A 15,519-nucleotide genomic window follows, 5' to 3' on the forward strand; every position below is an offset into this window, starting at 1 on the left:
CAGCGCCGAGAAGGAGTCTACCGACAAGCGGTCCTAGTTAGAGAGATGGATAGCCACACCATCCACAGGATCGTCAAGGCCCTTTTCGGCAACGACTACCGGAGTGTTATAACCATCCTCGCCGACCAGAGATGGAAGCACTTCATCCCCGCCTTTGCCGGTTCTCCGCTCATCAGTTCGCCGTAGGCCAACCTCCACACCCTAACGGCCTTAACGAGGCCACTCACGTGGACTTATAGATTGGACTTTAAACATTTAGACCTTCGTTCAAAATTTTATGTCGAAATTACTTTTTTTTTAAATATTATTAAATAGTCCGATCCTCTCTTCTTTCTCTTATTTATTTTTGGACTGTCCTTCTAAAATGCTCCAAATTAGATAAATATTCGGCCGAGCAGTCAATTCTTTTTATTTTTGGCTTGTAATTTTTTTTTATTGTTATTATTTTTTTTAAAATTATTCTATTAACCTTTTTACTAATTGCTATTTTCAAAATTCTGCCCATTTTCAACACTAACCCCCCCCCCCCCCCCCCCCCATCCCGAGTCAGGCCACCGATCTTATCGGAGGTCAGACTCGGGATGGGCGTGTTCGAAACCCTAGTGGTATATGGGCACGTTAAACTAGTTATCATCATCAAATCAAATATTATTTAAATCAATTTCAAATGAAACGACATTCAAGGAATTATTTTCTACCATTCACCCTCCCGGTGTCAGATTTCATTTTCAAGCCAGCTGTAAAGCTGAACTAAAGGATGACGATATTGCGGTGGACGATTCAAACGTCACTGTTGGCCAGCTGGCCGAGCGTTTTTCTATTAAATATATCAAATTTTGAACAGATGATGAACTTGACATAACTCCAGTCACCCATGTCAAAAATAAAAATGCGTTTGATATTCTTATGGAAAGCCGAAGTCAAAGAGGCTACGTTAAAGAAAAATCTTTTAAAAAAATCTTTAAAAAAAGAAGTTTTCCCTACCTACCCACCCTATTTGTTTTTGGCATGTAACAGGAACCAAGCAATTTTTTTTACTTGGCCTAACAGAGTTTTTTAACGAGTGTAATTACATATTAAATATATTTTTCTGCATAAAATATTAGTGGCTGTATATTAAACGTGTTTATGATCGTTCTAATATTTGTACTAGGTTAAATTTCATTTTATTTCCTAAAAAAATTAATTTCGTACGTACGAAATTATTTGAAGACAAATTCCAGTTTGGGCTTCTGATAAATATTGAGATGACCAGAAACACATTGAATATACAGACACTGATATTCTAAACAAGAAAATATATTTAATATGCAAGTTTAATCATAGAAATATTTTTATTAGTCGGAAACATCTTAAAATGTAGCAAACTTAGGAATGTCCATTTAAATCATTATACCGTATTTAAAAACTGTTACAAATAGAAACAGTTTTCATCTATTACTTAGTTTCCTTTTTCATTTTATCAACACTAACCTACTGAGGTCAGAAACAAAATTACAATAAAAAAGAATTAATATTAAAAACGAATCCAGATTTTTCAGTCCCGGGACAAGCCCCTGGCTATCCAGAGACAGGCCCAGGGACGGACATGCTCAAAACTCTAGTGGTATATGAGCATGTAAAAATTATTCGCACTCGCACCCAGATTAGTATCCATTTTTACCTGATTGCCTTAACTAAATATTGAATTATTCTAACAGGAAGAAGACATACAAAACGAGCCGATATTAAAGAAGTTGCTAACTGGAGACCACTTGTAACTATTTAATTAATAATAATCTATTTTTTCTTTTATTTTGTTTCTTTGTTCCTTTCTTTTTTAATGATGATAATGCCATTATAATGTTTACTATGTTTAAAGAATGAGAATACCAACACCTTTTTCCAGTTTTCTTTTTAGACATAGAAGAATGGTACAACCTGTGAAGGTTGTATCCGCCAAGCAAGAATTCAGCGACATAAAAACAAAATTAAAAAAAATACAAATAGATATAGAAAATATTATAACACAAATTCCGTTCTAAAAAAAAAAAGAAAAAAAAAAAAAAAAGAAAGAAAGAAAAGAAAAAGAAAAGAAAGGAAAAAACAACAACAAAAAAACCTGTTATATTTGTATGATGTTCAGCTATACTGATACACTGAACACATTTTGATGTGATAGCATTTTCATACTTCGTCTAGATACTGCCATCAAAAGAACTCAAGGACGAAAACAAGCATATTAGGTAAATATAACTTATTCACTTTATATAGCATATGTTTATCGACAGCTCAACTAAATTGCTATTTATTCTTCATCTGTATTTTAATGTCTTCAACAGCACAATTACCCTTTTGTACAGCGCCGACGAGCGGTTCGTGGTCGTTTTTGTTAGCGTGCCATTTTTGCGGGGCAAGCTTAAAAGCGTTTGTTGGAACGTTATGATTGCTGCCAAACTGCTTTACAACCCTCCGTGTGTAATACGTGTCACATTGAAGCGTTCCACGTGGTTTAATGCCGGGTTTTTTCTATCAAAGCCTCGACCCTGCAGTTTTGGCGGATAATTGTTAAGTTATTATGGAAGCTATTACTCACGAAACATTATCGAGAAAGGTCACGAGTTTATACACTGACATTTCTAAGCTGGTAGAACGAACATGTTTTGAATTCTCCAAACGCCTTTTGTCAGGGTTTTTTCTCTGTTAATATATACAGACTTGTTCTACGCATAATATTTTTGTTTTGTTTGTTATTGTGTTCTCACATGTTTGGGAGTCTGTGCGTACGTTCTTGGTTTTGTAAATATTTCCATATACTTACCATTTGTGACACCCAATAGCCGATATTTATTTTTGTGCTGGGGTGTCGTTAAACATTCATTCATTCATTCATTCATTCTTGGTTTTGTTGTTTTTTGATTCTCAGCTTGGTAAGTTTTTATTTATGTTTTTCTTTTTAAGTTTGTTTGTTAAAAAATGTCATTCATCCAATCTAATTAAAATTAGCTCCACTATTACATGTGAATCTAACACCAGCCAGTTGGAGCTCATGTCCACCAATCAAAACCTTACTTGCAGAATCTTGTTTAGAATATCAGCGTCTGTATATTCAATGTCTTTCTGGTCGTCTTAATATTAGTAAGAAGCCCAAACTGGATTTTGTCATCAAATAAATTTTTTTAGGAAATAAAATGAATATTTACCTAGTACAAATATTAGAACGATCAGAAACACGTTTAATATACAGCCACTAATATTGTAAACAAGAAAATATATTTAATATATAAGTTTAATCGTAGAAATATTTTATTAGTCGATAACATCTTAAAACATTGCAGCAAACTCGGGAATGTCCCTTTAAAGGCAAATACATGTGAGAAACTACTAGACTAATAGACCTCTTTCACATTCCCATTGCGTATGTGCGCGAAGAGTAACGTCCCTTGCCGAATTTGGCGGTCTCGAGGCTATATACAAATTGGGTGGGGGAGGGGGGGGGGGCATAATCGACAGTTGTCATGGGTATCGTGAGTAGCATCGCAGGAGCTGTGAATCTCTAGCGACTAACGTACATATTTCGTATCATATTGTAAAATGGCTACGAAAAATGGTTTACTAAAGTTTACATCGGAATGGTTTAAGACCAAAATCAGTGAAACATTAACTTATACGAAGTCTCTGGAGCCGCCTGTCAAGGTGTTTTTTTTAACAACGCAAAATTAAAAGATTCATACAATAAAATTAACTTTAGTGGAATGTGTTTGCTACTTTTAACAGTTAGAATTGTAGTTAATTATTCACGCGGATTTCCAGTGATGTTTAATTCTCCACATGTATCAGTATTTAAAATTTAATAAAATATGCCTCCCTTCCCCCTGAAAAAACAACAAACCCCCTAACTCACATAGACGTTTATCACAGCTCTATTTTCCCCTTATTGTTTCATTAAAAAAGACAGTCGTACAACTACTAAAGTAGTATAAGAAATAAAATAAAACTGATTTTTGTCGATTATGTAAATATTTTGTAAATATCTATTTAATGATACTCTACCTAATTTAGCATTTACTTGTTTGGGCTCTCATTGATGTACAAGGTGGTGTTTACTCTTGAAATTCAAAGAAAGATGTCAGTAAGACAGGTGATTATCGAATGAAACGCAGGCATAGCTACATCAACTTTATTTTGGAAAACAGTGTTATCGTGTCAGTCATGATCTACCGAATACTGTTCAACATCCGTGACCTGTTCAAGGGACATTCCCGAGTTTGCTGCATTGTAAGATGTTTCCGACTAATAAAATATTTCTACGATTAAACTTACATATTAAATATATTTGCTTGTTTAGAGTATCAGTGTCTGTATATTCAATGTGTTTCTGTCCGTGTTAATATTTGTAAGAAGACCAAACAGGGTTTTGTCTTCAAATAATTTCGTACGTACGAAATCAAATATTTCACGAAATAAAATACAATTTAACCTAGTACAAATATTAGAATGAACAGAAACACGTTTAATATACAGCAACACGTTTAATATACAGCCACTAACATTCTATGCAGAAAAATATATTTGATATGTAATTACAATCGTTAAAAAGTATCTGTTTGTCGATAACATCTTTAAAAATGCAGCAAACTCAGGAATGTCACTTTCAGTTGATGTAGTGAAGCGTAACATTTGTGCTACTTATACATAAAGGAATGCTTGCGTATGGCTTTTGGACTGGTGTGCATGTTCAACGAAGAATGTGGGTCGTTTTGATCCAAACAGTTTCGCACCCGAGTCATTTCGCCGTTATCCATTTTCGCCCCGAGTTGTTTCGTCCCCCGGTAAGGTCAATTCGCCTTTAATTATCACTAGTATTATTATGTCTTTAGACATAGCTCGCTACTATGATTTATTTATTTCCGTTCAAATAGCTCCTTGCTGAAAAACAAAAGACACAATATGTATATATGAGGGTGGGAGGGGAGGGCGAAACGATTCGTTTGGAGGACGAACCTACCCGGGACGAAATGACTCGGGACGAATCTGAATAAGGGCAAAACGACCTGAAACCTTCAACAATGAATAAATGAATGAATGTTTAACGACACACCAGCACAAAAATACATATCGGCCACTGGGTGTCACGAATTGTAAGTATATGAAAATATTATTTAGATACAGTAAAGTACTCTTATAACGAACTGCAAGGGACCAGGAACATCGGTTTGTTATAGTAGTTCGTTGTAAATATTTACAGAAGTGAACCGTTTTCTTTCAGGCAGTCGGCCATTTTGTGGGTGAAAAGTATAATACAATACATAAAATCAAGGTAAGTATAGTTTAAAATTTTGTCTACAAGTGAAAGTGTTTTAAAAACTTTATAATTAAAGGGACATTCCTGAGTTTGCTGCACTTTTTAAACTGTTATCGACTAACAGAGACTTTTCAACGATTGTAATTACATATAAAATATATTTTTCTGCATAACATATTAGTGGTTGTATATTAAACGTGTTTCTGGTCGTTCTAATATTTGTACTAGGTTAAATTTCATTTTATTTCCTGAGGCGATCACACTCCTCCAAAATGTGGCGCACAGTCAGTGTACACTGACAATGTTCACACTGAGGGGGAGGGTCCTTCTTTAAAATAAATGAATGCGTCAAATATGTATGGCCGATGCGGGCACGGCACAAGACTACTTCATCCTTCCTGCATCGCCTGTAGGGTGTATAGTACCAAATCAAATCCCATAGACGACAATAGTAACATATGTGGCTAAAACTCCTACCTGCAACGTATCAACCGACATAAACGCCACGGATATAAATACTACCACCCCTCACACTTAAAGTGAATCAGAAAAAAATGGGGGGTCAAGCTGCTCGTTTCTGAGATAACGGGTAGCGTCTATGACTACCCTAGTTCAAAGCAGACTTGGCAGCAACATCTGCCTTTTCGTTACCCCTGAAACCTTCAACAAATTATTGCACATAATTGCTTAAAGGGACATTCCCGAGTTTGCTGCAATGTTTTAAGAAAGAAAGAAAGAAAGAAATGTTTTATTTAACGACGCACTCAACACATTTTATTTACGGTTATATGGCGTCAGACATATGGTTAAGGACCACACAGATTTTGAGAGGAAACCCGCTGTCGCCATTACATGGGCTACTCTTCCGATTGGCAGCAAGGGATCTTTTATTTGCGCTTCCCACAGGCAGGATAGCACAAACCAAGGCCTTTGTTGTACCAGTTATGGATCACTGGTCGGTGCAAGTGGTTTACACCTACCCATTGAGCCTTACGGAGCACTCACTCAGGGTTTGGAGTCGGTATCTGGATTAAAAATCCCATGCCTCGACTGGGATCCGAACCCAGTACCTACCAGCCTGTAGACCGATGGCCTGCCACGACGCCACCGAGGCCGGTCGCAATGTTTTAAGATGTTATCGACTAATAAAATATTTCTACGATTAAACTTATATATTAAATATGTTTTCTTGTTTACAATATTAGTGGCTGTATATTAAACGTGTTTCTGATCGTTCTAATATTTATACTAGGTTAAATTTCGTTTTATTTCCTAAAATATAGTTTTTTCGTACGTACGAAATTATTTGAAGACAAAATCCAGTTTGGGCTTCTTACAAATATTAACACGGCTAGAAACACATTGAATATACAGACACTGATATTCTAAATAAGAAACTATATTTAATATGTAAGTTTAATCATAGAAATATTTTATTAGTAGGAAACATCTTACAATGCAGCAAACTCAGGCGTGTCCCTTTAATATCAAGTATATTATTATATTTAATTAACAAAACGGTTAAATGTGACGGCTATTATATATAACGGGCGCAGCCATTTTGTACTATCCCAGTGAATACGCCCTCTGACGAGCCGGTGGTTACGTAATATTTAACGCGTCACGTCAGGAATTAGTCTTAGAACTGAAGAAATAAATGTACCTGATACCATGTTCTGTAATAATATCCATCCCAGTAAGCCAGCAATAAGTATATATTACTTCACAATACAAAATAAACCACCATTGTCAACGTGTCGAAATAACTGTATCATGTTTTGTCCATGCAATAACATACGTACTGAAATGATAAAAGGAGTGTTTTGTTAGTTAATTGGTCTATTCAGTACTTTCAGTGGCGTCCACCTGTGATTCCTTATTGACAAGTGTATATTTGGTAGGTAGACAAGCCATTAATTACCGCTATCTAGACACAAATTACAGACACGCGGGGGTGTGACTGAGATCGAGGGCCCAAAGCAAACATTTTAGAGGGTTAGTGGATATGCTTCCCCGTAAATGTTTTAAAACAAGATGTCCTGAAATTCAGTTCCTGCATTCTCTGCCTTAAGAGTTACCATAAATAATATATGATATCCAATAGCCGATGATTAATAAATCAATGTGCTCTAGTGGTGTCGTTAAACAAAAACTATAACTTTTTAAATATAAGCATGGTCATTGATGTTACTATATAATTTTTACATCTTTAAAATTCTAGTCTTAATATGTATGCTGCAACACATGATGACCGGTCAGCCCAGCTCCAGTTAGAGGAATGCTTGAAGGTTATTGCCCATCGACAATCTAAAGGACTCGGACATACAGACTGTATCGAACATTACCACAAGACGAGCGATGAATACGACAAGGTAAGCTTTGTTGTATTCAGTTTGCTTCCCTTCGGTATGTCGGTGCTCGAAATAGGAAGTAAAAGAAATATGTCCTGCTGTATCGAACAATACCACAAGACGAGCGGGAATTATGACAAAGTAAGATTTGTTGTACTCAGTTTGCTTCCCTTCTGTATGTCGGTGCTCGAAATAGGAAGTAAAATATGGCCTGCTGTTATTTTTATAAAGAGCAAACCAAAAGAAATATGGCTAGCACTAAGAAAAGAAAAGACCTGCTGGAAATAAGACAGCACAGGTAAATTGAGCGTTTGAGACAGTGTGTGGAAAAGTAGGACCTCTGAGATATATTTTAGAGCATTATGGAATTAAAGGGACATTCCTGAGTTTGCTGCAATTTTTAGGATGCTATCGACTAACAGGGACTTTTTAACGATTGTAATTACATATCAAATATATTTTTCTGCATAAAATATTAGTGGCTGTATATTAAACGTGTTTCTGATCGTTCTAATATTTGTACTAGGTTAAATTTCATTTTATTTCCTAAAACAGATTTTTTCGTACGTACGAAATTATTTGAAGACAAAATCAAATATTAGGACGACCAGATACACATTGAATATACATACACTGATATTCTAAACAAGAAAATATATATAATATATAAGTTTAATCGTAGAAATATTTTATTAGTCGGAAACATCTTATAATGCAGCAAACTCGGGAATGTCCCTTTAAGCTCAACCGAACTCGTTGAATGTTGTTATCATCGACTGTGAATCGAACACAATTATACCTAACGTTTGTTATAAATCAGTCTGTGCCACACCATATTTATGGAACTCGCTCAGGGAATAAAATAATTATCAAAGTCGCTGTATAAATTTATTTGAAAAATAATTATAATATGTCATATGTGGTATTTTTTTAAACAGTCATTATTTTTAATGAGTATCTGTAGAATGATATGGTCTCTGTGTACTTTATTGGCATAGTGTATGAAGTTAGAGCAGTGTAGTATAGCAATGTAGTATAACAAGCCAGAATGGGGTGGAACGTATCCTAGTAGTAAAGTGCTTTCTTGATGCGCAGTCGGTCTGGGATCGATCCCCGTCGGTGGATCCATTGAGCTATTTCTCGTTCCAACCAGTGCACCACTACTGGCATATCAAAGGCCGTGGCATGTGTTATCCTGTATGTGGGATGGTGCTTATAAAAGATCCCTCGGGGAAAATGTAGCAGGTTTTTTCACTAAGACTATGTCAAAATTACCAAATATATGCTTCAAACATATGCATCACCACATTGTATCACATTGTGCGAAGAAAATGATATTGGAGATGAATATCACTACTTATATAAATGTAATTATATTATGAATACACGCAAAAGGTTTATAAAGCCATATTATTATAAAAAAAACTAGCACTTTTAAATTCAAAGAACTGTTTAATTGTAATAGAATAAGCATTCTCCGTAAATTGTCAAAATTAATCTCTGAAATTACAAGAAATTTAGTAAACATCTTCAATATCATTTTATACTTTTAAAAGTACTGACTAACAAAAATTGATCTGCTTTATTTAAATGTTCTGTCACCATGTGTCTTCTTTTTTAAAATGTGTATATAGCTATTTTGAATTATGTCTTTATATATTCTATGAAGAACTCCTGTTGCCATCTTGTCACTGTAAATAACACTGTAAATAACTATTGTAAAATATGTCCTCATATTATGCTGTCGTTTGACGGCCTGAGTGAATCTAAATAAAGTTTAAAGTTTAAACATATTTGATAGAGACATTTTCGAAATGTGTTTTAAGCTGGTATATAAATGTAGTTGATTTTTGTAACGTTAAGATTGAACATTCAGCCATTTAACACACGTGGTATGAAATGATAAATTGTGGTTTATTGAAATTTATTTATTTGTGCACTGTGCAAATGTATTGTTAACTGAATATATTGAACATACAATTTGTCTGTGGAATATTTCTCGGTAAAGATATATGTGGTACAATGTGGTGATTATTAAAAGGGTTTAACCCTTTTATTGTAGTTTTATTCCATTCATGGTAAAGATGTAATGATGTTACTCTGACGGTATGCCACATTTTGGTGGAGTGTAAGTATCTGAAAGAAACTCGAAAAGATATATTTGGTCGAAGAAATGTGATGGAATCATTACGATTCCATCCAGATTTATATTACAATTTTTACGTGATACCGACTTTTACTCTAAATTTTAATTTGATCTATCTGCGATATTTGTATTTTTGCACAGTTCTTTACATTTTATTATTACCTGACTCATGAATTGTTATACTGATGTTGATCAACACTTCATGTTTGACACCCAATAGCCGATGTATTTTTTTGTGCTGGGGTGTCATTAAGCAATCATTCATTCATTTGGTAAATATGTATATAGTACAATGTGATGATTATTAAAACCCTTTTATTGTAGTTTTATTCCAGTCATGGTAAAGATGTATGTGGTACAATGTGAACAATGTGGTGATTATTAAAACCCTTTTATTGTAGTTTTATTCCAGTTATGGCAAAGATGTATGTGATACAATGTGGTACAATGTGGTGATTATTAAAACCCTTTTATTGTACATGTAGTTTTATTCCAGTCATGGCAAAGATGTATGTGGTACAATGTGGTGATTATTAAAACCATTTTATTGTAGTTTTATTCCAGTTATGGTAAAGATGTATGTGGTACAATGTGGTGATTATTATTGTAGTTTTATTCCAGTTATGGTAAAGATGTATGTGGTACAATGTGATGATTATTAAAACCCTTTTATTGTAGTTTTATTCCAGTTATGATAAAGATGTATGTGGTACAATGTGGTGATTATTAAAACCCTTTTATTGTAGTTTTATTCCAGCCATGGCAAATATGTATGTGGTACAGTGTGGTACAATGTGATGATTATTAAAACCCTTTTATTGTAGTTTTATTCCAGTTATGGCAAAGATGTATGTGATACAATGTGGTACAATGTGGTGATTATTCAAACCCTTTTATTGTAGTTTTATTCCAGTCATGGCAAAGATGTATGTGGTACAATGTGGTGATTATTAAAACCCTTTTATTGTAGTTTTATTTCAGTCATGGCAAAGATGTATGTGGTACAATGTGGTGATTATTAAAACCCTTTTATTGTAGTTTTATTCCAGCCATGGCAAAGATGTATGTGGTATAATGTGGTGATTATTAAAACCCCTTTATTGTAGTTTTATTCCAGTTATGGTAAAGATGTATTTGGTACAATGTGGTGATTATTAAAACCTTTTTATTGTAGTTTTATTCAAGTCATGGCAAAGATGTATGTGGTACAATGTGGTGATTATTAAAACCCTTTTATTGTAGTTTTATTCCAGTTATGGTAAAGATGTATGTGGTACAATGTGATGATTATTAAAATCCTTTTATTGAAGCTTTATTTGAGTCATGGTAAAGATGTATGTGGTACAATGTGGTACAATGTGATGATTATTAAAACCCTTGTATTGTAGTTTTATTCCAGTCTTGGTAAAGATGTGTGGTACAGTATAGTACAATGTGGCGATTATTAAAACCCTTTTATTGTAGTTTTATTCCAGTTATGGAAAGATGTATGTGGTACAATGTGATGATTATTAAAATCCTTTTATTGAAGTTTTATTTGAGTCATGGTAAAGATGTATGTGGTACAGTGTGGTACAATGTGGTGATTATTAAAACCCTTTTATTGTAGTTTTATTCCAGCCATGGCAAAGATGTAAGTGTTACAGTGTGGTACAATGTGGTGATTATTAAAACCCTTTTATTGTAGTTTTATTCCAGTTATGGTAAAGATGTATGTGGTACAATGTGATGATTATTAAAATCCTTTTATTGAAGTTTTATTTGAGTCATGGTAAAGATGTATATGGTACAATGTGATGATTATTAAAACCCTTTTATTGTAGTTTTATTTCAGTCATGGTAAAGATGTATGTGGTACAATGTGGTGATTATTAAAACCCTTTTATTGTAGTTTTATTTCAGTCATGGTAAAGATATATATATATATATATATATATATATATATATATATATATATAGCACAATGTGATGATTATTAAAATCCTTTTATTGAAGTTTTATTCGAGTCATGGTAAAGATGTATGTGGTACAACGTGGTACAATGTGATGATTATTAAAACCCTTTTATTGTAGTTTTATTCCGGTCATGGTAAAGATGTGTGGTACAATGTAGTACAATGTGGCGATTATTAAAACCCTTTTATTGTAGTTTTATTTCAGTCATGGTAAAGATGTATGTGGTACAATGTGGTTATTAAAACCCTTTTATTGAAGTTTTATTCCAGTCATGGTAAAGATATATGTGGTGCAATGTGGTACAATGTGGTGATTATTAAAACCCTTTTATTGTAATTGTAATGTTCTGGTTCAACAAACTCGTATCAAAAATGATAGTGACTTTTTTTCACTGAGGACATATACTTGTTGTCTGCTTGGCTATGATGTAACCCTAGGATACACTTCAGGGCATTGTTATATCAACACTTTCGTACTAAACGATAATAGTTTCTATGTCGCTATTGGTATTAATGATATAAACATTACATTCCTTTCCTTCCAGGTTTAAAACATAATCCTTGAATATTTTACTGAATAAATGTTACTCAATACTAACATGGTCAACGTAATTCAAATAAACTTATTTTGTATCTGGAACGGTACATAGTATCTTAACACACATTGTTGTTCATCTCGAACAGTTTTTAACTTGTTTATCTAACTAAAATGTTAACTTTGCAAATTAACTTCAGAGCAAACAACTCATTTTAGAACAATACTAAAATAACACTGAAATATCTCTGCACTTAGAGATTCAGTCTGTCTGGTGGTTTTGAATGTCTAGTAGATCTGCGAACAGGAACTGGTTGGTTGACAGCCTCTGGAGCGGCCTGCTGCACAGGGATGAGCACAATGTGTTGACTGTGCTGCATAGGGTTGAGCACAATGGGTTGACTGTGCTGCACAGGGTTGAGCACAATGGGTTGACTGTTTACTGGTATGGTATGTTGTGTGGTATTCATGGAATCCAGAATAACATCAGAATTTCACAGTTTCATTTGTGTAAGAACGTTTCAAATGGTCATGGTGTCTACGAATAATCTGACCTTCAAGTGTTTTTATGACGGATACCGATCTGGTTTGACTTAGAATGGTGCCTGGAATCCAGCGAGAACCTCCACTAAATTTTGTTGCAAATAATTTGTCACCAACAGAAAGAGTTTTATTATTGCAGAGTGTATTATGGTGAACTTTATGTTTTGCTTGAACATTTTTAATTTTTGCAGTCTCATCAGGGTTAAGGAGGTCAAGATGAGTTCTCAACTTCCTCCCCATTAAAAGTTCCGAAGGTGACTTTCCAGTCGTTGAGTGTGGCATAACTCGGTATCTGAACAAAAAGCGAGACACTTTTGATTCTACAGATCACCTTGCGATTTTTTTCATTGCTTCTTTGAATGTTTGGACACAGCATTCTGCTGGTCCGTTGGATCCTGGGTGGTAGGGAGCAGTCTTTATGTGTTCGATATTGTTTCGAGCCATGAATGCTTCAAATTCGTTGCTTGTAAAAGATGTTCCATTGTCGAATACAACGGTGGTAGGCAAGCCATGCGTGGCAAATGCCATCTCGAGTTTCTCGATTGTGGCGTGCGAAGTTGCCGTTGTCATCACATGTACATCCGTCCATTTTGAGAAAGCATGAACTATAATCAGAAACATTTTGTTCATTAAAGGACCAGCATAGTCAATGTGGATGCGTTTCTACGGACCGTGTGGATACTCCCAGGGGTGCATTTCAACAGCTGGTGTGCTTTTCACATTAACTTGGCACGAATTACACTTGCGAACTGTCATTTCGATTTCAGAGTCAATATTTGGTCACCAAACATAACTACGCACAAGGGTCTTCATTTTCACAATTCTAGTGTGAGAATCATGTAACATTGTGAGAACACGTGAACGTCCCTGTGGGGGCACGACTACTTTTGATCCCCATAGTACAATTCCACCATGAGTGTTCAACTAATTTCTTCGAAAATGATACTGCTTCAATTCAGGTTCATCTGAATTCGTCCAATCGTAATGAATCTTTTCACTCTCGAAAGAACAGGATCGGCACGAGTCAGTTTCTCGATTTCCTCAGGTGTAACTGGAAAAGAATCAAGAAAGTTAACCAAAAACACTTTTTCTGCAGGGATTGGCACAGATTCTGGTTTCATAGCTTATGAAAGTTTGCTCATGGCATCAGCATGTCCTCACCCGGAATATACCTGAATGTGTACTTGTAGGCAGAAAGATTTAATGCCCATCTCTGTATAAGAGCAGAAGCCATTGTTGAAATTCCTTTAGATTCCCCAAACAGTGTTTGTAGTGGCTTATGGTCATTTGCAATGCAGAATGTTCGACCGAACAAATACGAGTTGAACTTTTTAACACCAAAAACTACAGAGTGCTTCTTTTTCAATTTGCGAATACTTTTTCTCATCAGAGATCAGGGTTCTAGAGGCGAAAGCTACAGGTTTCTCTGTTCTATCAGGCATTTTGTGTAATAGTACAGCTCCAGTGCCATACTGTGAAGCGTCACAAGCCAGAATTAAATCTTTATTGGCATCATAATGCATCAACACTTTGGAAGACTGAAGCATTTTTTCAACTCGGAAAATGCGTTTTCTTGGTAACTTGTCCATCGCCATTTTACATCTTTTGTCAGCAAGAGATGAAAGGGAGCCAAAACAGTGGAAAGGTTAGGAAGGAATTTTCCATAATAATTCAGAAGACCATGGTATGACTTCAGTTTAGTGACATTGGTAGGTGAAGGAGCTTTTGTGATAGCTTCGACTTTGTTTTGAACCAGATGCAGTCCTTCTGCATCAATTCTGTGACCTAGGTACACTACCTCTTTGGCTTGAAAAGTACACATATCCTGCCTAACACGAATACATGCATCACAGTTTCAACATTTTGAACATGATGAGTATCATCTTCATCAGAGATCAGAATGTCATCCTGATATCCACGTGTCATTGGAATCCTTTGAAGGAGATTATCCATTCATCTTTGAAAGATTTCTGGAGATGAAGAAATTCCAAAAGGAAGTTTATTGTAGCAAAATAGACCACGGTGAGTATTGATGCTTGTGAACTGCTTTGACTTTTTATGAAGAGGAAGTTGAAGGTACGCACTTTTGAGATCAATGTTTGTGAACGTTTTACATCCAGATAGTGTGGCATACAGATCTTCAATCTTTGTAATCACTACAGATCGATCCTAACTGTTCCGTCTTCTTTCAAAACATGTACAATTGGAGATGCCCAGTCACTATACTTAACAGGTTCGATGATTCCTTCTTTCACGATTCTATCCAATTCGAGTTCCACTTTTGCGTGCATTTCATAAGGCACTGGTCGTGGTTTGAAGAATTTGGGTTGCGCATTTGGATCAACATAAATGTTTCCGACTACCCCTTTAATTTCTCCCAGTTCATCTTTAAAAATGGTAGAGTACTTGTCCAGGATTTGAGTGAGAGATGTAGCTTTCAATTCAGACGAATAATTTTAAGTCTCTTCCAAGTAGATTTGCTTTTTGACCTTTGACAATCATAACAGATGCATCGACCCTTTATCCCTAATATTCTACACAAATGTCTATGACACCGAATACCTTAATTTGTTCACCTTTTTATGTACAAAGTATGGCTTTCGATTTCCTCAACGGAGAAGCTTCACGTTCAGACCATGTTTTCTTATAGCACGACTCACTCATCAGATACATTAGCGCCTGTGTCAACATGCATTATTTATAAC

At 35.0% G+C, this 15,519-nt stretch overlaps 1 protein-coding gene across 6 annotated transcripts in view; it reads left to right on the forward strand.

Annotated features, from left to right (window-relative positions):
* The first annotated feature begins 2,834 nt into the window (after window positions 1-2,834).
* LOC121372034 (demethylmenaquinone methyltransferase-like) overlaps window positions 2,835-15,519 on the forward strand; it is a 71,671-nt gene continuing 58,986 nt past the window's right edge. Inside the window, exons 1-3 of one of the 6 annotated variants that reach the window (XM_041498280.1) lie at window positions 5,026-5,120; window positions 5,249-5,299; window positions 7,506-7,656. In XM_041498280.1, the coding sequence (XP_041354214.1) occupies window positions 5,065-5,120; window positions 5,249-5,299; window positions 7,506-7,656 (258 nt within the window). In that variant the 5' untranslated portion in view covers window positions 5,026-5,064. Of the gene's footprint in view, window positions 2,910-4,994; window positions 5,121-5,248; window positions 5,300-7,505; window positions 7,657-15,519 lie in introns of those variants that run through there. The other 5 variants (XM_041498295.1, XM_041498288.1, XM_041498327.1 and 2 more) reach the window with 5 other exon arrangements.

The sequence above is a fragment of the Gigantopelta aegis genome, chromosome 1 (assembly GCF_016097555.1).
Source record: "Gigantopelta aegis isolate Gae_Host chromosome 1, Gae_host_genome, whole genome shotgun sequence".
In the NCBI taxonomy this organism is placed as follows: domain Eukaryota; kingdom Metazoa; phylum Mollusca; class Gastropoda; order Neomphalida; family Peltospiridae; genus Gigantopelta; species Gigantopelta aegis.